The sequence below is a fragment of the Pholis gunnellus genome, assembly GCF_910591455.1.
Source record: "Pholis gunnellus genome assembly, chromosome: 2".
NCBI lineage: Eukaryota > Metazoa > Chordata > Actinopteri > Perciformes > Pholidae > Pholis > Pholis gunnellus.
This window is the reverse complement of record NC_136536.1, coordinates 17,643,709-17,665,908: the sequence shown is the minus strand read 5'-3', so window position 1 is coordinate 17,665,908 and position 22,200 is coordinate 17,643,709. Positions and strand designations below refer to the sequence as shown.

The window sequence follows — 22,200 nt, the reverse complement described above, 5'->3', positions numbered from 1 at the left end:
GTATGACGTAGGAGGTCTGTCCAGCCAATCACGGAGCAGCTGGCATGTGGTTGGATTAGAGCACTTTACTTTTAGCCATGATTACCCATAAAACGCATCTTGTTTTTAAAAATTACATTCTAAACATTCGTTAAATGTGCATTTCAGTGCAATACTTACAATAATTATTTTGACCTATTTTGATTTATAAGCCCATCTTGTATTCAAATAGCTTTCTTTGACTTTTTTGATTGGTAGATTTTATTCATTTCAGTCTGGAGTGCTCAGGCTAAATGACTCTGCACACTAACTGCTCCCAGTTGATTGTAGTACTAGTTATATTATAACCCAGATAGTGCTCTTAGAAAACACAGAAATGGATGTGAAAATCATGGGGTACAGAAAAAATGTAGAGAAAATAGCTTTATTCTTTAATACAAGTTCATTCCCTGGATATTCCCATGTGGAGAGGTCAAAGGACTCAAGTTCACATTACTGTTTACCACAATAATGAACAATCATCACTGCATGTCATTCAATGTGAACTTTAGTTTGAGTAAAAGTCTACCTGCAAACGTAAGAAACAGACTGACCTTTCCCATCGGACATTACAAATCAGTTAGGAGCAAAAACAGCTGAACATCAAGACTCTTGAGAACACTTCTTATTGCAGCACCTTACAAAAATAAGAAAAATTGTCAAAGACTAAGATAATAAACATGGATTTTAAAGTGGAAAGGGACAATTCAATTTACACCGAGTGAGCCGATACTCAGTCTATCTGCTGTACACCATACAAAACAAATAAATTAAAAAAGGAAGAAAACATACAAATTGACAGTGCATTTTCTGGCACTCCTACATTTCACAAGAAAATATCCCTTAAAACGTTTAGATTTAGATACTCAATAGACTAGTCATGCACTCCTGCTGTGATTTAACTGCCAAAGAGTACAGCAACAAATCAATGTCTGCACAGACACAAGCTGGTGTTAAAGCTGTGATGTGCAGCACTCGTATTGCAGATTTAAGCATCTTTCAAATTATTTCAGTGGCATAAGGAGCATTGTTGTCTACCAGTAGTAGGCACAAAGTCAGATAATGTTTTGTTACAGACAGGAGACAATGAAGCATCTGCGGTCAGTTAGCAGCAGCACAGGAACTTCAGAGAATGCATGCTCTCAAGGCATCTTAATTCACACTGATTTATTGTAAAATTGTTTTTGGAATGCAGTTGAGCTGCCTTGTGTGAAGGACAAAGAGAAGATGCCCTTTACTCTCAGTCCACAGAGAAATGACAACAGTTTGTGCGCTGTGGCTGCCATTGTGCTAAATCTTGTTATTTTAACTAAAGAGATATTTCTGAGTGGATTGCCCTTATTTTCAATATACTTTTAATATATTTTGCTGCTGTTGACTACTACTGCAAAAATAATTCATTTATTTAAATCGACCATTCAGAGGAATTTAGTTGAGAGGGATGGTGACAGTTGGGTGTAGAAGCATAGCATGTTGTGTGGAGAAGCAAATGTGTGGGCCCAATTGTCACTTAACCAATCAGTGTTTGGCGACCCCGCTGGGCTTTTTCACAGTCTTTGTCTTTAAAGAGTTTTTGTACAGAAGCAGTCTCTCTGTGGTGTGAGGAGGCAGGCGGTTCCTCTTGGCCTTTACAATGCACGCTGCCATCGGACACAGCCGGTCGAAGCCCCCTGAGGTGGCCGGTGCTGCCAGCAGCTTCTTGACAACGCCCTGGAGCAGGGGGAACCGAGCTGCAGATCTCCAGTACAACACACTGCTGTTGCTTTCCCACAGTGGTTCGGAGAGGTACATATCGAGCTCTGCCGTCTTCATGGTCTTTGCCAGAGGCTGGAGGAAGTTAAAGATGGACTTGCGCTTGAGATCGTTCTCGCCGACTCCGTTGCGGTTGCCGTCATCTGAGCTGCCACCAGATGCCTCCATCGGTGCGTTGTCTCGACTCGCCTCTTTGCCATCTGGCTCCTTTTTCTCCTTGCTTGTCTGGTCTTTATCTGCCTCTACAGAGGGAGTGGCTGAGGCCCCCATGCTTCCTAGTGTGGCTTCCACGATGGTGCGAGCCTGATACTTTGACGGGGGTGTTAGGAAACCTGTCTGGTCCTCCAGTTTGGCATCAGAAAACGGCTGGAAAAAAACATTCAAGAAAAGGATGAGAGTTCTGATTTCGAGTGATTCCGATTCCGCTCTGTGGATGTAAAATGGCAAAGCATGACAGAACGGCAATGTTTCAATTCAATACCTGCAGTTTGATCCTGGGGTCGAGCACAGCAGCTAATATCATGTCCTTCTGGTGAATCAGGGACTGGAAGTGTGTGTGGATGCCTGTGCGCAGGGCCTTGTTGAAGTGGGAGTAGTTGGTGACCAGGCTCTCCAATGTCTTATCAAGGCCAATCAGGGATGGTGTGATGAAAGAGATGGTCACTCCATTTCCTTGCAGGACCTGGGTTAGAAGAAGCATAGGGAAATGATCTCATATAATCTATCAACAATACCACAACACTATAATACTGTATTTCCATGCATGTATATAATATATAGTCTCTAATCCATGAAGCAAGGTATTGACAAATAAGGGCATTGGTGCTGAAACATTAATGATCGTAATGGTTTTGTTTTCTTTGCTTTAGTAATTCAAACTGCCCAATTCAGAACATCTGTCAACAGCCGTCATTGTATTTAACACCAAATAAGCCGATAATAGGTTTTGTTTAAGAACATGTAACACAATGTGGGCTGACGTGAAGCTAAAGTGCCGAATATTAAAAGATGGTCATTTCAATGTCATTACTTGGAGTGATATCAACCCTGTTTATATCTCTTCTTAAGCTGATTGGTTCATATTTTGCAAGAATAAATATCCCCAAAAGTAACATTAGAAAACCAAGTAAAGCGTGGAAATTCCAACTTAAATATTTCTAAAAGGTTAGGGTGCTAAAAAACAACTAATATTTACAAGTAATACTACATTTTAGAGTCGTATGTGATCTTTGTAAAACATTATATTACACTACACCCATGAAATGAACGTTCTGTTTTACCTGCAAGGCCTCCTCAAAGGGCTCAAGGAGACCCAGGATGTCAATCACTTGCTCCCTCTTGGCCATGACCAGAGGCGGGGCGCTGGCTGTGTCGTTAGCCTCTATGCGGGCCTGGGCTAGGAGAGCCATGATGGCGCTCCAGGCCGACTCCTGCACCATGCGGCGTAAAGACAGCATCATGGAGTTCCAGCGACAGCTACTGGAGGAAGGGCACAGGGAAACGTTGCACTCCTTCAACAGGACCTAAACAAGACAATGATACAAAACGGTCAACAACACAGGAAAGAAAATCATATGTCTGTCCACAAACAAAAATGGTATTGTCAGACCTCAATTGAACAATTGATACATTTTGAACTGTGATCTTAGTTAGCTGTCCCACCTCAAATAATCAGTTTTGGTTTCACATAACTCTACAGCTCAGAAACAAACCTTTAAAACAGCTGATGTCAGTGAACTAAAAGAAGGTTGGGATGAAGATATCATTTATTTTAATAAAGTTTTTTTGTCTGCACACTCTGAATTTGAAAGGTTTAATAATCAGTGCTAATGAATACATAATTAAAACAAAAACACACTGTTGGTTTTATGTACCTTTGCAAAACAAATATAACACAGTGTAACATACAATTGCAAAATCAGTTTTAGTTTCTCTTACCTCGCTCCAGTAGGCGCTGCTCCTAAAGAAAGCCACCACGTTGTGGACCTGCGATAGCAGGTTTTCCACCACCCTGGAGTTCTTCAGTGCCTCCTTAATCACAAGCTGCAATGCGTGAGCCACACAGGTGGTTCTAGTCCCAATCTGTAGCTCTGAAAAGGGGGACTCTGTTTCAAACATCTGGTCTGACAGAAATGCCACCATCTCTTCTCCATCGGGTTCTCCCCGGGTGGATGAGCACATGATCTTGTAGTCGCAGAACAAGTTGTTCCCAGACAGGGCTTCTTTGGCTTGGTTTGCGAGCACGTAGCCGATGCTGGGAGGAAAGAGGCCGTAGCTCAGCAGCACACCTTCAAGCTCCCTGGCCACAGCCGTGCTGAGGTTTTTGTGGCTGAGGTGGCGGAAGGCTACAATAGGACGGCGTATCTGCCAGGAATCACTGACGAAGTGGAGCTGCACAACGACAATGGGCTCCTCCACTGGGTGGGATTGATTCCCTGCCCAGAGGTCGAACGTGACATGAATTGCACTCTCGCCATCTTTGGTTTTGGCAAGGCAGGCTTTAAGGTCCCGGATGAGCTGAGGCTTGATGGTTCTCTCCACTTCATCATAGAGCTGTAGGCCCATGACCCGCTGGGATAGCTTGCTGCATTCAGGACTGATGGTACTCATGAATGACCGGAAGCCTGCGCCTTCAACAAAACTGTGGGGAAGAAAAAAGGAAGCTACATTGGCATTGTGCATTTGCAAATGATGCGTGCGAGTGTGTGATCTAGACTGGTCGTTTGATGTTTAGACATCTATTCGACTTGGGGATTAACAAACAACTTTGCCAACTTTGGACAACAACCCAACAAGGACACTTTCACCAGGTCACCTGAGTGGCAGCATGTCTTCAGAGATCATCCTCAGTGCCGCGCTGGTAAACTTCTTCTGGTCCACCGGTGCAGCTGCTGGTGCAGCGCCTGAGCTGGAGCTGGGACTGGAACTCGAACTGCGGGGCAAGGAGGGACTCGTGGACGCTAAAGTCTGTGGAAGCAGAGCGGCCGTCTTCTGCTTGACTTTCTGACATGCCGCCTTCTTTTCTTTCACTGGCCTGACCTGCAGCAGAGCAGAGAGTAGGTGAGCCAAACCAAGCTTGCCAGCTGAGACGTCACAGCAGAAGATGACAGGCATGCATCCAGGACCACCCCTACAAATCCAGTCAAGTCTGGGGATTATTGTGTTAACTTACTTAATAGAAATTTGAGTGTTTGTACTTAGGTAAAAGTTTCTGAGTCATAAAAGAAAATCATCATGGCAAGCTTACCACTTTAGGAATTACTGGTTCTGTGTCTATTACAACGTCACACTTGAAGTCCACCTGTAACACAACATATCATGTGAATGCACAATAGTGTAGTACAATGAATGACACTACTACTACTACTACTATTGATTTCATATGTAGCATTTTCTTTAAAAAATGTAAAACTGTAACCAACCAACATTTTACCTGCTACATCACTATAATAATGATTAATCAACTGGCATAATCTAATCTATTAACTATTTTCATTCATTTATATTCTATTCATATTTGCAAAAAAACATTTGTACAAACGGTGGAAATCTGTGGAAGCTGACAGTGATAAGTCTTATACAGTATGTGCTAAACTAAACAGGTACTGTACCTCTCCTTCAACAAACTGTTGAATATCAAGGGAAATAATGTCAGCGTCGTCTTTGTACAAGTCCAACTCTGGTCTGATGGTGGAGTTCCAGTGATTCTTCACAGCAATGTCAGTCCTGCGAGAGGAATCAAAAATATACATTCAGGTCTCTGTGTCATTTCTGGTTAAACAGGCTGATACGTTGTTACATTCACCCTCTTATTTTAACAATAACTACCAAATAATGCATTTGATTGCCCCGTCATCCATATTGTTACACTTCAGCAGATCAATCACAGATAACCCACCTTCCAGGGAGCAGCATGGCAATCTCAGCCCACCGGTTTCCCAGAAGTGAGTGGGCTTTGTAGATGATGAGGTTTTCTTCATTGGTCCAGGAGCTCTTTTTGAGCAGTGGGTCGAGGTGGTTGTGCCAGCGCGTACAACACTGTTTCCCCACCCGTCCTTTCAGGTGCCTGGCAATCAACGACCAGTGTTTGGTGCCGTACTTGTCCACCAGCTCTACTATCTGTCCAGAGCAAATGCATGTTAACACAGGAGGAGAGAGTGAGATGGGATAATTTAACTAAAAAACTGGGTTCAAGCAAAGTCTGTATCTGATGTTCCGTGTCATTTCTTCTACCTTATCATCTTCCTCTTTGGACCAGAAGCCCTTGACTAAATCAGGATTCAGGTACTTTCTCCAGCGGTGCATACACTGGGATTCTGTCCGCCCCTACAAAAACAAAAGACAGTTGTTGTTTTTTTTAAAAGAAGAAGAGATTGGCAAGCAATCAGAGATCTGCATCCTCTGTTCCTTTTAAAAGTTGACATTGCTGTTTCATTCATTCTCTCTCACTCAAGTAACTTTGCTTCTGGTGAACACTTACCGGAAAAAAACTGGCTGTGGTTTTCCAATCTTTTTTGCCAAAGTTGCTGATCAGGATTTTGAGATTTTCATCCTGCACACAAAAAAAAGGAATCAGTTCAGATTCAGTATAGTTTAGTGTAAGCTTTGTGACTTCACTGACACTACTATAATAATCTACTGGAAACCATCGTGTGTTGCTCTAAATCAGTGTTTTTCAACCTTTTCTGAGCCGCAGCACATTTTATTTGACATTATAAAGATCCCGCAGCACACCAACAACCAAAAAAGTTACAAAATGACACATTATAGCATAATACAGCATATATGCTGACAATTTAATGACATGTTAAACAGGGGAACAAAATAGTCTGTGTTCTTGTTTTGAAGTGATGGGTGTTTCGTTTGGGACCGTGGCACTGTTGGATAGCTTTTCCTCACACACCAAGTATAACGGAGTCGGTGCAGTCGAATATTACTAGTCGGATAGACATTTTGTCCAGGGTCCAGTTCAGAGTCTGCATTTCTCCATCACTGTTCGTCTTGTCTTGTATTTAATTACTTAGCCAGCCACTATATTGCAGGCTCAGATGCTCAATAATGGCAAATTATTTCCAGCAACTAAATATATTTTGGGACCGATTAAGTGAAATTGGACAATTATCCCCCGGCACACCTGACGATCTCGCACAGTGGTTGAAAATCACTGCTCTAGATAATATAATCAGATGAATATCTGAAGCATACATATTAAGGTCAAAGTATTCTTTTCACTCACCTCTTCCTGAGTCCATTTGACTGACTTGGTACCATCGTTCTTATCCGCTGCGTCCGAGTCAGTGTCAATGCACATTGTACTATCATCTTCTTCATCCATGCTGCAACCAGACAAATAACCAATAATTCAAACATGTATTACTGGATTTTGAAAAACCTTCAGCTGGGCCAATCAATTTATAGACTATTAAGAGTGAGAAGACGCACTAGAGAATGATTAGACATCTCTGCTTTCAAAGTGTAAATTGATATGAACATATGACATGTTTGATATGGACTCTATAATGGATGCTGTTCAGTTTAAATTTCATTTTTTATCATTTGAACACAATTCCATCCAGCTTGCATTGGTGAAGCGTTAGAAGTTTCAGCTGCAGATGTAAAGACAGACTAATGTTTAGCTTTCCGGTTTAAATCAACAGAACTCATGTCCTTGGCTTCATTATGTTTGTTTAAGTGGTACATTTAAAGTGCCCAACATTAAAATACTAGAATATATTACTAGAACACTGACAGTTGCTCACAATGCATCGGAGAGATTAGTTGAAGCCAAGACGAACAGAGTTGCCACAGACATACAACCTTGCATGTTTAACATCAAATATACAAATAGTTAATTAACACTACACTGACATATAGTTGGCTAACTTGTAACTGATCCCTTGAGTACAAAGCCTGTGTATTTCGCTTTCCCGTCCTAAACCTAGACAAGCATGCATATTGTGATCCAGAGCAGCGAGCTAGCATGAGCATAACTGACCCCAGAAAAGTTGACATAGCTTAGTAGCTAACATTAGCTTGTGCAAACCAAACAGTGACCACGACATAAATATAAATCATGCAACGAACGTATGTGTCCCAACATCAGACTGGGCAACTCTCAAGACAGAATTATTGCGATTGATGAGTCAAAAATGATTGTCAAACTAATTAACTTACATTGCAACTTGGCTCTAACTTCAAGCTAACCTCAGCTAACGTGCCTACCAGACACCATGAGCACGCTTGAGGAAACGTTGTCTTTAAATTCAGAAAGTAGAGCGCCTCCAGCGGCGCATGTAACGTAACGCAACCGCAACAATTGTATCGGCGAATATGAGGCGTTTGTGATCATGTCGATTTCGACTGTGATGGAGAAAGTTGGCTGACATGACAGTGTTGAGAACACAGAAATGCCTACCTAAATTTTAGATTGTGCAACTGCTTCTGGAATACCGCCGGGTCCAGCTGTTCCAGCTCACTACCATGACACAACAGAACAACGGCTTTTAAACGCTAGAGTGAGAGGAAACAGTCGTCTCACACTCTCACACATACAACAACGCAATGCAACCCCTCGAATAAAATAGGCAACGTTAACACCGAGGAACCTTAACGTCTCCTCACTTACCCGCGCGACATCCCTCCTGTCTCTGCTGCTCTGCTCGTGATTCAGACTGGAGCTCTTCAACGGCTGCTGGAGTAGTTACGAGTTTAACAACAACTAAAACAATCAGTCTTTTTACGGAGTTTAAATAACATACGCCTAATGAAACGTGTGTTAATTATTAAAATACATTAACAGTTAAAGCACTCGTAATGTTGTATCGGTAGAAATATTACCCGGGACTGAACATGGGATGTGTTCAAGAACACTACTACCATGGCTACCCATTACACTACTCCCCGGAAACGATCCACGTGATAAGCGGTTTCAACGGTTTCAACCGACGCTAACGGCTAACGACTGCTGTTGTACAGACTTTGACTGGTTACTCTACATTTCACCCTCCGACGTTAACGTTAACAAATTGGTAATACAAAATAGATAACCAGTGTCGATCAAACATTCCTGAACGGTGTATTTTTCGATTCTTTTAGAGGATAGTCGAGAATATTTCACCAAGTAATAGCCTTGCTGTTAGCCGTTCTAGTGCTACAGCTAGCACTAGAAGTCTATGACACATCAACCGCATATCTTGAAACCTTTCCCATCATTTTTTAAAACAATATGCATCCCATAACAATTCTATGAATATATAAGCGTTCCAAAAATAGGGATGTGTGGTAACAAAGATGTCAAGTAACATTGGGAGACAATCCAACAAAGAAGCTATATGCATCCCATCAAGTGTGGCCCGCTTTATATAAAACACCCATTTTGACCACAACGTAGCAAATTTGTTATTGAAAAATGTATGTGCGAAGTGACAAGGTCCATTATGTAAACTAAATCTGCGCACACCTATATTGTGTTCGTGAACGTGTATTAAGAAGGACACTTAGCATCACACTAACATATTCACTAAATCACAGTGAGCATTTCTGCTATAGGCTACGAATCGGTTTAATGTAACCCAGCATCATTGTATTTATTTCGGCTCTCTGCTATTCTTAATGTTAACGTGGATAACGTAAGTTGTACATCCTTGTTCACTTTGTTTCATATCATCCCTGCAGTCTTCAACAGTGTTGCTAAGCAACTGGTGGTTCCTCACTGTTACTTAAACTGACGTTTTTCCATCACACTTTGGATGTTTATTTCTGACAGCATTGCACCTGTCACATTCAATCTGTTATCTTTATCCAGAACTAGTCAAATTCTATTTCCCACATAATGAAAAGGTGGTAATACATACTGCTATGTTACGCACATTTCTGCATGTGTTTATTTCGAAGCCTTCTGACTTCTGTTTTTATTTATATGTATTTAAATCCATCAGAATCAGACACTCTGATCATATGTTGTGTTTGTCATTTTGACCTCTGAGTGGCGCAGTTGCACAGTAATGTAGATGATATTCTAATAAGGTCACAATTCTCCACCTGTTCATTTCTTTCTTTCTGTGGTTAATAATTGACCCATTGGTCACTCTGGAAATGTTATGTTAATGAGTCTCTGCTGGTTAACGTGAGCATTGCTTGAAGTGCTCAAGTGAGTTTGTGTCGAATTAAAACATAAAAGAGAAGTTTTACAAATGGATAAGATACAGCAACAACACTGAAATACTGTTTTATATTAAAATATGCAACCAGAATGATTGCTTCACAAACTATTCACTGTTATCTCTTATTTTAACCAGTGCTTTTATTGTTTTATTTTGTTTTACTTCATCTGCTTCTTTTCTGATCATTCCCTTGCTTTGTTGATGTTTTTGGTTCATGATATTGTTGTCATTTTTTGTTCATTTATTCTTCGAAACCACTTTTTTATGTTGCTATACAAAGTTACAGTTAATATCTGGATTTTTTTTTGGAAGAATAACTACAGGAAACAATAACAATAACCCTGCAGGCTACATATGTTACAGCATACAGAATATCACAATTTGTCTTTTTCTTACCTTCTACTACCAAATCAAAAACTGTGTTCACATCAGGGATACTGTCAGAAACGGTGTTGTTTTGGATAACATTATATTGTAAGCTTTTGTTCATCTTTTTATACAGAAACATTCCGTTACTATGTCACAATGGTATGCCATAAAATTGAGTTGAGAAAAAAAAAAAAAAAAAAAAATTGAGAAAAAGTTTTAAGTTTTAAAATTATCACGTGACAATAACTCAACCGTTGTATTAATGCCTCACTTTTTTCTCAGAAATGATGTGAAGCAATAATAGCTTAATACACACAATCTAAATTTACGATGTAGATAAATAGTCTACCTGTAATCTCAGCAAAGGTCATCATCACTCAGGTGAGGTGATTTTTGATAACATGCAACATTTACAAGCTGGTCACTGAACACTGCTTCTCTTATGCACACATGTTTAATTGCTCATCCAAAAAGAACACATAACTGTTTTGACATATATTTGATTTATTAACACGTTTCTGTACACAAACACACAAGCACGCACGCACGCACACACCCACACACACAGACACATACACACACACACACACACACACACACACACACATGACCCGGCACCTTTAACTTCTCTGTTTACAGGTTCAGTCAGCGATCAACAGCTTGGCATGCAGGGTTACAGTTTTAGAAGTTTTTTTAAGAAGGTAAATGGGAACATGATATGTTTAGGATTTGGAAGAGAAGAGCGTCTTTAATATCGGGTGTACAAACAGGGCTTTAAGTATACATATAAATGACATCAGATGCAAGTGTATCACCCGTTACTGCCAACATCAAGCACCATCAATCACCAACTTCATATTCAAGGCAAAGAGGCACCTCATGGTTTACATTGATATAATTACATTACTACATAATCCTACTGCAAAGCTGCTACTGTATGTTGCATACAGTATTTTCTATATAACATTAACTGTTTTAGCATGTATCGTGAAACAAAACTGATAGATATCACAGTCTGCTATCTAATTATCTATTTTTTAAAAAGGTGCTACAAGGAGCGTTTTCTAAAATCAGTGCATCATCTACAAATTAACTTTGACTCTTAATTGTTATAAACAAACGAGACCACTGTGTTGAGGACTTTCTTTTGGTCTTTGCTGAAGAACAAAACATATTGGACGTTATTTTATCATCAGTCTGTCACGTCTTTAGCTGTCTTTGCACAACCATCTTGTCAAAGTAGAAAGAAAAGTTAACATTATGTATGATTACAAAGTGCAGTTTGTGCCAGAAATGCAGCAGTTTCCCTGTGAAATCTGACCCAGTGTAAAAGTCAGAAGAGGCCGCCAGTTATCTCAGTGTTTCTTTAGCATATCTCATCAATGTGGCAAAAGCGTCTGATGATAATTGTTTGTTGATAGCTGATGTTAATATGCAAAACACTGCATTGTTAAAAAAAGCCTTTTTCGTTTGGTCCTCTGTATGTCATCCACTGTTTCACACCCAGAGGTTATGAGGTTCCTGTTCATATAAGAAATATGTTCATTCAGATCTGTTCTCTATAAAATGGGATCAGTGAGACAGACGACAATAACGGCAACTTTCCTCAGGCGCAGGTCTATTTTTAGGGCAATATTCGTGGCTTTAGTTGGCAGAGACGCATAGACACAGACCACTCCAAAATCATGAAGCACCTTTCATGTATGTTAAGTTTGTCTTCTTTCCGTTTGCAACACTTCTTTTCATCTAGACTAACAGCAGATTGACATATGCATCAAAATACGATTTTTAATGTGACTGAAAGAACCAATATCATCCATTTGAGTGTAATCCAGTGACCGGGAGTTTTGCAGAAACATCAATACTGATGCTTTGTTTGAAGAACTTAGAGCAGTTTAAACATCTATAGTCATCACACTGGAACAGATGATGCATGTGTTTCATCTGCAGTCTCTCATTTGAGAGATGGGCTGTGATGGGCTGTGGTTTTACACAGCAGCGACTTTATTCATTACTCATTACATTTTCCTCGTTATTACTTTTAATATTATTATTTATTATTTTCCTTCCGCTCAGAGCAAACTCCATGGCAGAGGGTTACACTCACACCTCTTGCAGCTGCGCCTGGTTTTCGCCAAATTCTGTGGTCACCAGAAATTGCCGAAAGTTCAATGGTCATGCCCATTTGTGTTTCGCCCGGAGATTTTGCCTGCGTTTGCAGGAAAATTTAGTTCTAAGTCTGGATGTACACAGGAAGACAACTTTGTGTTTTTTCCACACGATATGACAATACCTGTTTATAAAATAATAATAATAAAACACACTCTTAATTCCATTGTAAAGGAATGGAATAAAGATAATTTGCACTGCATCTTAAAGATGCTCCTACTTCTTGCCAGCCCTGAATATTTGGTAACATGTTCATAACGATCTGTGACTTCCAGGCAAAAAAAGCGTTCGATATTTTAACCTTAAATGTGTCCATTGCAGGCGTGTTCCCTCTCTGCTACACCCTGAAGAGGAACCATTTTCAAATCCCTGCAGTTGTCAAACATAATAGATGCCACTTGGGATTTCGGCAATAGTACATGAGGAGCTCTTATTCTCACCAGACTCAAAAGAGTTGTGCTCACTCTGCTGAATCAATTACAGTGTTCAAACATTGGAACAGTTAACTCCCGCCTCACAAAAAACTGTCCTCAGTGGCGACGAAGGAGAACCCATTGAATGCGTTGTTGGAGCTGCTGCTGGCGTTGAGCTCCGGGCTCCGACTCACCGAGTTAGGAACCATTTCTCTGGTGAACTCTGGATCAATATGTTGAGTGTCAGCTGGGCCTCTCTGAAAGAAGAAACAATCAATGTAACTGATAGAGCATGACTACATATATGCAAGTAATGGATGAGTTGACACATACAGACAGCCTGAAAAAACTCACCACATTCGGGTTGTAAGGAGGAGTGATTCTCTTGTGGTAAAGGTCGTCCCAGTTGATTGAAGAGAAAAAGATGTGGTTCTTTATTTCTAACTGTAAATTAAATAGAGACATGTTATACATGTGTACTGTACATACTGGCATTTTCCATTCCTTCTGTTAAGAAATCCCAAAACACATTTATGAGGACAACCTGGCACTCCAATAGAGATTTTCACGCCACTCTATGTTGTTTCAAACAATGAGAAATAAAGTATAAAGGTGATGTCATCTTGGTCAATTTTCTCAGAGGGTTCTCAGAAAAGGTCCAAATCCCTTTAAAAGATGTCTCATACTGTAAGAGGCTAATTTCCCCAAATTAGAATAACCTAGTCCTTGACTAAAGCAGCATTTAATGGAGTTTGATCTTCCCTTGTCTAAGACTAGGCTTATTTATTGTCTGGGAAACCGCCTGTTTTCATGTGTAGCAACAGTTGAAAGACAGACTCACAAAGTCGGCGATGGCCCCGAGGCGTCTGTGCTGGTCTTTCTGCAGAAGACCCACCAGCAGAGAGCAGACAGCGTCAGACTTCCCCGGAGGAAGTGGCAGCGGCTTGTGAAGGATCCCATTATACATTTCATCAACGTCACGGCTGTAGAAAGGAGGCTGAAACGGAGGGATGGGACATCTTTAGTATAAACAGTATATTATATATAATATATTATAAGGGGAACAAGTCATAGTATTTCATATAGAAATACATAAATGCTAGATAGACATATTCTATTTGTGGAAATAAGAGTCCTCAGCCAAGCTAGTGGCTCTGCGAGACTGTACTCAGGCATAGCGTCCGTACGTTGAGTTAAATGCTAACATCAGTATGCTAACAAGCCGATATTCAGCAGATACAGTAATATTACCACGTTCACCATCTTAATGTAGTGTGTTGGCATGCTAACGCGAGAAAGTACAGCGGGGGCTGATAGGAATCTGATACATTTTGTTTAAACTAAAGTGTTGACTTTGTGGTGGTGCCGGAGGAAATTATAACGGGTACATAAAGTAATTACAATTCATTGAGGGGAACATGAATGTCTGAAACTAATCTGAAAAGCAATCCATCTAATAGTTGTTGAGACATTTTAGTCTCTACAACATTTTCTGCAGACAATTATGGACAGAGATGCTCTGACCTTTTCTCTTGCACCACTACCAGGCCAAATCCTGTATTTGTACATAAGAAAAACATCAAAATCTGATGGACAGGTCACCATGAAATGTACTAAGCATGTGGTCCCTAGAGGCTGAAACTGTTCTTATTTGGACACTGAGATTTACTTTAGCCCCACCCTCAAATGAAAATGTCGACCTTGCACACAGGATTATACTGTATTGTCTAGTCAAACATGAAGATGCTTCTAAAAAGGGATACCGTACAAATCAGCCACACACAAACTCACATACCAGGCTGTAGATCATCTCATAGGTCACTGCTCCCAGACACCACCAGTCCACTGTCCTGTCATATGCTTCCTTACGAAGAACCTCTGGTGCCAAATACTGCAGACAGAGAAACAGATAGAAAAAGAGGGCATGGACAAAATCCTCTCTCCACAACTGTTTTTTCTAACTAGATTAAAAGGCAACCGTTCATAGTCAGTACAAAGTTGAGTTGTCAACTGTTCATTTGGAATAAAAGACCTCATCATTTATGATATACAGTTGTATTCTTTACTTACTTCTGGAGTCCCACAGAAAGTTGAGGTGGTGCCCTCAGGCTCTATACCTTCTTTGCACAGCCCAAAATCTGTCAGCACCACGTGGCCCTGCACACAACAATACATAATGCAAAAAAGACTAAAACATATAGAGGAGATGAAGTTTATAAAAAACAAATGTGAGGAATTGGACTCACCTGAAAGTCTAAGAGAATATTTTCTGGCTTCAGATCTCTGCAACAGATAAGAATGAGAAGATTATTACGATAGATCGTTTGTGAATTTACTGTTTTGTGTCGCGACGGTTCGGGTGTAATAGATAATGATTGGGGCCAACTCTCATAGCGGTATTGTCACAAATGTTCTGACCTGTAAACGATGTTGAGAGAGTGAAGATAGCCGATGGAGCTCGCTACCTCGGCTGCGTAGAACCTTGCTCTGGGCTCGGAGAAACACCTCTCTCTTTGCAGGTGGAAGAACAGCTACAGGAAGAGAGAGAAAGGTGGATGGACAGAAAAATGGAGGGAGAAATCAAATTTACATTTAGTTGTTAGAGGAGGACAGAGACGTATTGAGGGATGAAGAGGTGGGCAAAGTGACAGAATGAAACATGAGAAGTATGGGTAGATATTATTTTCCAAACATCCAAAACCAAACATTAACAAAAAAAAAAATCATCCGCACACGAGCACAAAAGCACAGCAAAGTTTCTGTGTTGGAAAACTGTTCTGCTGGCTGTACGCCAACAAGCTGTGTCTGACTTTGTTTGATATGAGTAAATAAAGGATTACTTATTTGGACATTGTTACAGTGCAGCCTGCTGTGTCCAGATGAGCAACAAGGAACCAAAATGTACAAGAATAACATGATGCTAAACCAGGTCTTACTCCAGTTTATTCACCATGTGGACTTTTTGACACTAATAGCCATAAAAACATATGCAACCCCGGCAGAAAACACAACGTATTTCCTCAAATAGTTAAAAGCCGAGTTTCCGATAACGGCAGGGGGCGTGATCGACACGAAAAAATAAAGCCCAAAAAGTGTAGATAAACTGTTGGTGCCTGTGTACATTTCTACCACTTTAATTGAATAAAATCATGTTATTTTCAACACTTTGTTGTTCTGGATTGAGGTACTCATCTAAAGTGTAATTGCCTACTGGCATTTCAGTCACTGCGGGTCTATGTGTGTGTGTGTGTGTGTGTGTGTGTGTGTGTGTGTGTGTGTGTCAGCCAACTGTAGTTTGTAGTAACGTACAAGTGTTATAATGATTTTGTTCAAGAAGTGTTAACAGCGTAATCTTTAACAGGTCAGCGGGACTAAAATATGACCAATCCTACTTATAAAAAATAGAAATGAAGGCCTGCCTCGAATATAAACCTGCTTCAAATAAAAGCCTGTTATTTTCTGCTGTTGAGGTGAATACAGACCCCGGTGTTTATTTGAAGAAATACGGTAATCAAGTTTTTTTCCCGATTTATTTAGTTTAAGACACATACCTCTCCCCCATTCACATAGTCGAGGACAAAGTAAAGTTTCTCTGGAGTCTGGAAGGAGTAGTGGAGCCGAACCAGAAAGGGATGTTTCAGACTCTTCAGCAGTACGTTTCTCTCTGCCATAATGTTCTTTTGCTAAAGAGAGAAAACATCAGAGAGAGACAGCGATGACTACATTTAATTAAAATGCCACAAATACACCAATCATACAGAAAACACATTTTCCTGAACATTACCACTGTGTACTCAAGTGTATTTGTTAATGTTTGTGGGGTACAAATACATTTTCACAGAATGAAAAGCACAGGTGTAAATAATGAATCTAATGATTAATAATGTTTCTGTGGCTGCTTTGATTTCAGGGTCCTGGTATCGTTAGCTCACTGTCACTTTAAGTGAACAGAGCCATCGTTAATGTTATCAGTAACACCTGGGCTACATGTCTGCTGTGAAACAGACCTATTTGTAGTACTTTAGCTGCTCAGTAGAAGTATGCAGTACATATTGTCAATTGCAGTTTAAATATTTTATTTCTATCTTAAGCTTTCATTGTAAATAATTTAAATTTTCTTCAGAATTTTTGTTCTTAGAATGTACATTACATTTATAATAAAAATAATCTGATCACATTTGTCAATGTTGTCCACACAACAATGTGGAGTTTGCCACAATTGTATTGTTCAATAATGTTTTTTGTCGTCGGACAAGAACAAAGAAGTGACTCCGTTTATTTTCTGGGAGTTGTAAAATCTGCTCTTTGTACAGAACAAGCTGTAGATTAGATAAGATTGTGATCATGTTGCTGGGTTAAAACACTGTTTACTAATAACACTCACACACACACACACACACACACACACACACGCACACATTTTCCTCTTGGCTCATGGAGCTATTTTCCATCTTCATCTGCTACATCCTGGTCGTAATCTCTAAAAATCATGTCTGCTGAATCACCTAAGACATAACATGTGTATTCCGTATTTGGTACGTTTGTATCAGGTCATATGCTTAAAGGCAACATTGTATTATTGATTAATTAATTATTAATTAAATAAAAAAACGGTGTGCCTCTGAAAATCCAAACTCTGTGAGGTTTGGTTTGTTTTAGTGTGGAGGCTGGCTTCATAAAGGAAAGGATGAAGCCAGCGAGGATCAGCTGGAGCAGAGCCCACCTCTTTTTTCTTGAGGATGACTTTCTTCTGCAGCACTTTGACGGCATAGAATTTGTTGTCCGCTTTCAGCTTGGCGAGCAGGACCTGCATGGAGGTGTGTTTGTCAGTGGTTTGTTTCGTAAACAGACTGCGCCACCATCTCGACACACCGCTGTCACGACATTACATCAAGCCCCTCTGAGAACGCAACACAGATATGTGATCTGTGGAAACAGATGATACTGAGAAATATGAGAAGTGTGTTGATACAAGCTCTGACATTGACCTGCGGCCAACAAAAACCTCATTAACATCACTCTTTATGAAGAAATACAATCCTGCCGACAAAGGAAAGTAATCACTTGAAGAGTTTAGTAGAGAGGGAATACACCTTATATGAAACACGTGTGATTGGATGATAATCAGGTCAACCTTAAGAGGCCTCGGTGGACTCTAAAGTCAATGATTCATGAAGCAGGCAGCACATTCTGATCAGACAGCAGTCAGCAAGTAGACTGCAAAGTCAGCAACAGCTCACTATTTCTCTCTCCCCTCTGTCTAAAAGGGTCAGCTGCTGCTAATTGAGAGTACCACTGATAGTAACTTATAATCTATACGACCCACCAATAATTCCTGCAATAGGGTCCAGCATTGTTATCGTCAGCTGGTGTCACAGAGGACTAGTCTAGTTCAAACCACTTTCCCTGCTGGTGAATATGTGACCTGAATGAGAAGCAGGAAACTGCTGGAAGAAAAACACAAGATGTCTATTCAACAATAAAGAGAGAGATAGATCGATAAATGAGTCATTGTTTCAGTGTTACCTTTCCAAAGGTCCCTTTGCCAATGACGGCCAAGAAGTCAAAGTCAGTGGGCCTGGCACTGAAACGAGACCGAGAGTAGTCTATTAAATGGTGGACAGAATTACATAATAACTCTGAAGTACTATATTTGTAATAGCTTACATATGGTAGAAAAGCAACGACAAAAAGCAAACAGTACTTAGTTCAAATGGACCATTCTCTTAACAGTGGCCTCTCATATCTAATATCTAATCCAGACCACTGGAAATACACTTTTAGCGAAGACAATGCAAGTTTATTTTTACTGGGTTGGCAGCTGTATATTTTGTGTGGTAATATAAAGACATGCTGGTTAGTGAGAGCAGAGCTACTGACTGAGGGTTTGCTGAAGGTCCCAGGTTGACATCATCATGAGGAGAGGAGGATGGTGACCGCAACTGGAGGACAAAAAAACCACAACAAAAGAAATTAGACTATATCGCTTGCACCATTTAACATCAGCATCCCTTAAACTTCTTAAAATCTTCTTCTGTCCCGTTTTGGTTGGCAAACAACCTGACTGTGCATTACAAAGATGATGGGACAGACACAGGCCAGTTACTCCTCTAACTAAAGGGGTAAATGTCAGTTTTCTTTAAACAACTTCTACAACTTTTGTGAAAGTCTGTTTTTCAGATTGTAAAGCAAAACTTAGACAATTTGGTTTATGCTTTTAAGATTTCAGACATGGCTGAAATCAGGTTGGCCTCAATTACACTACTTTGACTTAGCTGGGAGACAAACAGTCTAGTAGATCAAAAATCACCCGTTCTCCATTAACAGCAAAAGTCACTTATTTTCTTTTTTTGAGACAAAATGGACTTCTGACATGCAAACAGTGGCACCAAAAGGGAAATAATATTCAGCCTTACAATAAAACCACGAGGATCGGGGTCACATTTCCTCTCATTGCACGATCACTGTGTAATTATAGAACATCTGATGAAAAGATCCCACTGTTAGAGATCATCCGTTTGATAAATCTAATATATTGAGGAATTTGTTTTGGGGGGGTGGAGATATCTTGACATTACAAGAAATCGTGTTGTGTAAACTAAAACACAAACAACCACATTCACCTCAGATCTCCTGGATGTTTCGCTAATAACAATATACTCAGAGATATTTAATAAACATCCATTTCTAGAAAATAGAGTTAAGACGTCATTGGCTGCAGGCAGAACCCCTGTCACATGGCCCAAAATGAAATAAGGCAAAATTGCATCATGCAAACATAAATACACTCACATTACAGTGTGCCATGGCCATTATCTATTCCCCTCCCACTGGTCCAGCATCAGTGATTCACAGACCTGTGAGAGGAGATGTTGAGGGTCATGAGGTCAGCAGCTGTGCAGGATGCAACCGTGGTGGTGAACCTTTCTCTTCAGCCTTTTCTCATTTCACAGATAAGATGTGTTCTCATGAGCCTGGACTCCGTGTGTGTGTGTGTGTGTGTGTGTGTGTGTGTGTGTGTGTGTGTGTGTGTGTGTGTGTGTGTGTGTGTGTGTGTGTGTGTGTGTGTGTGTGTGTGTGTGTGTGTCCTAATAAACTGCTGACCTCAGTATGACAACCTAAGGATCCAGATGAGATCGTAGTTCTGGTTTGTAAGGAACAAGATGCTGGAACAACAGAAACACAATGAAGGACATTGTGTATATTCTGTATGTGTGTGTGTATATATAGAGACTGTATCAGTGAACATGTTTACATGGTAAATATTGTTGTTTCATTATCATATCTGACAAAGGTCACACACACACGGAAATAAAACAAACGTCCCCATGATTTCAGTTCTTCAGGCCAGTTTATCTATTTATAGTTGTTCTCTATTTCAAGATGATAGAGGAGCCAAATTTGACATTTAAAGCTTTTTTGTTTGTGATGCCCACACATTTTGAGGCAACACATAACATAACACATTCAGATTAAAAAACAAGCATCTCTAGTTTTGATTTCTGGGCTAAAAAGATCGATTTAACACTGACTGAGTCCCGTTTTGGACTTAACACTTCATTGTACTCAAGCCGAAAGCTGTGTTCCGACAATTTATTTCCCCCATTGTAAATTAATCAACATGTTATTGCTAACTTCTTTCTGCTCCCTAAGAAAAGACTCAGATACTTAAGGCACCTCAGTCTGCAGTGCATTTACATTATTTGCATTGTCCATTTTACCCCAAGCTGTACTGATGTTTATGGCAGTTTTCCCACTTTAATCTACATGAAGTAACATGTGATTGACATTCTGAATAGGAAACTGCAAAGCTGGACTTGATGTACTGTACATGTAATTCAGTCAAAAACGTGAATAGAATATGCAACACATACATATGCAAAGCATTCTCAGCTTTTCTTTTGCAGTTTGGATAAGTGACTTATTGCAAGATAAAATAAATAAAATCCACCAAATTGATCTGAATCCTCATTAATAAATACAGGCATACAAAGAGGACATGTCTGCAGGTTAAAATGATCATGCACAATTGATATGTTTGTGTTTTTTTTTTATCTTCCACAACAATCACAGCTACCTTCTTTGCTAACAACACTCAAATATTTGTTTAATTTAATTTTGTGTTTATTCCTCAGAAGAGGTAGGAGACTCTGAACCACCAAATCAACTCCAATAACCTGCCGCAGTGCATCAGACAGGACAAGTTTGGTTTTTAAACCCAGACACAAAAAACCCAGTTTGACTTTTGCAGCAAGGTATCCCACAATATGTCTGGCCACAAATTAAATATAAACTCCCCTTAACTATAGAGCCAATATTATGAATGAAAGAAGACAGAAGTAACTTATTAAATAAGTTGGTGATCTGAATAAGCACAGTTCCAAAGACCAATACAATTAACTAAACAGACTGAACTCTGCACAGACTGATAGTGATATCACTGGAGATCAATGACTTGAGGTCATTATGAACTAAAGTAATTCAGATATCATGTATGTTATTTGAATAAATTAGCGGCGGTATACTAATATTAGCAGCACTATAAGGTTACTAGCTCGTTTATTAGTTTAACAAGAACAATACAATGCGGATTAGGAGAAAAGTAAGAAACTACAATATCCTGGCACATGTTTTATCCCCCAAAATACAAATATAATCGATGTAATTTAGAAACAAACAGGCACTCTACAGACAATCTGGGTTATCAGTGTGAAACCTGTAAGGTAACAGTTTGCTCACCTGTGGGATGAGAAGGTCAGTGTGCGCGCTCTGCTCAGGAGACTAAAGCTGCCAGAGCTGTAGGAGGCTCGCGGACGGCGGAAGCTGATCTGAGCTCAGTTTTTTTGTTACTGTTTACGCTCATGAAGGAAGGTCGTCTGAGAGAGTGAATCATTGATGAAAAATTTCAATTTTAAAATGAGGCAGGGCAAGGCTTCAAAACGTGTGCGTGTGTGTCGGAAAAGAAGAGTGTTAGCTGTCCAAACTTCATTAAGAAGTTTAGTTCCGGATTTCAAAATAAGACGAGTAACCTACTTTCTTTTTTTGGGGCCATTTATCTATAATTTAGGAATAAAATGAGCAGAAAGCTACTTTTGGATAAATTACATATCTTTTGTTCACATGGGATGATTACGAAATATGTATACTACTGCGACTAATGTAATGTTAGTAAGACACTAATATCTCTCTTTCTTGACAAATAGCATTAATTTGCTCAGCACCATACAGAAATTGTCCAATATTTGGGGAACATGATTATTATTTTTTTCCAAGATTTAAATGAGATGACACATTTCTCATTAATCTTAATGGATACA

At 39.9% G+C, this 22,200-nt stretch overlaps 2 protein-coding genes across 3 annotated transcripts; both read right to left on the bottom strand.

Moving 5' to 3' along the window:
• Window positions 1–389: 389 nt before the first annotated feature.
• mybl2a (v-myb avian myeloblastosis viral oncogene homolog-like 2a) lies at window positions 390–8,427 on the bottom strand. 2 transcript variants are annotated; one of them, XM_079169143.1, is made up of 12 exons: window positions 8,396–8,427; window positions 7,007–7,106; window positions 6,251–6,322; window positions 6,004–6,096; window positions 5,669–5,889; window positions 5,382–5,496; window positions 5,018–5,071; window positions 4,586–4,809; window positions 3,709–4,411; window positions 3,051–3,293; window positions 2,252–2,452; window positions 390–2,136 (listed from the first exon to the last, which is right to left on the bottom strand). In XM_079169143.1, exons 1-12 carry the CDS (start codon window positions 8,404–8,406, stop codon window positions 1,537–1,539), a joined length of 2,637 nt encoding a protein of 878 aa, XP_079025269.1. In that variant the 5' UTR covers window positions 8,407–8,427; the 3' UTR covers window positions 390–1,536. The 2 variants fall into 2 exon arrangements, with proteins under 2 accessions (XP_079025269.1, XP_079025270.1); XM_079169144.1 differs by lacking the exon at window positions 8,396–8,427 and adding an exon at window positions 7,945–8,003.
• Window positions 8,428–10,793: 2,366 nt separating this feature from the next.
• Window positions 10,794–19,743, bottom strand: sgk2a (serum/glucocorticoid regulated kinase 2a). Its single transcript, XM_079167134.1, has 12 exons — window positions 19,676–19,743; window positions 18,764–18,825; window positions 18,410–18,467; window positions 17,607–17,690; window positions 16,435–16,566; window positions 15,302–15,414; window positions 15,130–15,166; window positions 14,954–15,040; window positions 14,679–14,774; window positions 13,725–13,880; window positions 13,238–13,327; window positions 10,794–13,140 (listed from the first exon to the last, which is right to left on the bottom strand). The coding sequence occupies exons 1-12, from the start codon at window positions 19,694–19,696 to the stop codon at window positions 12,985–12,987; spliced, it is 1,092 nt and encodes a 363-aa protein (XP_079023260.1). The 5' UTR covers window positions 19,697–19,743; the 3' UTR covers window positions 10,794–12,984.
• Between the last annotated feature and the right edge of the window lie 2,457 nt (window positions 19,744–22,200).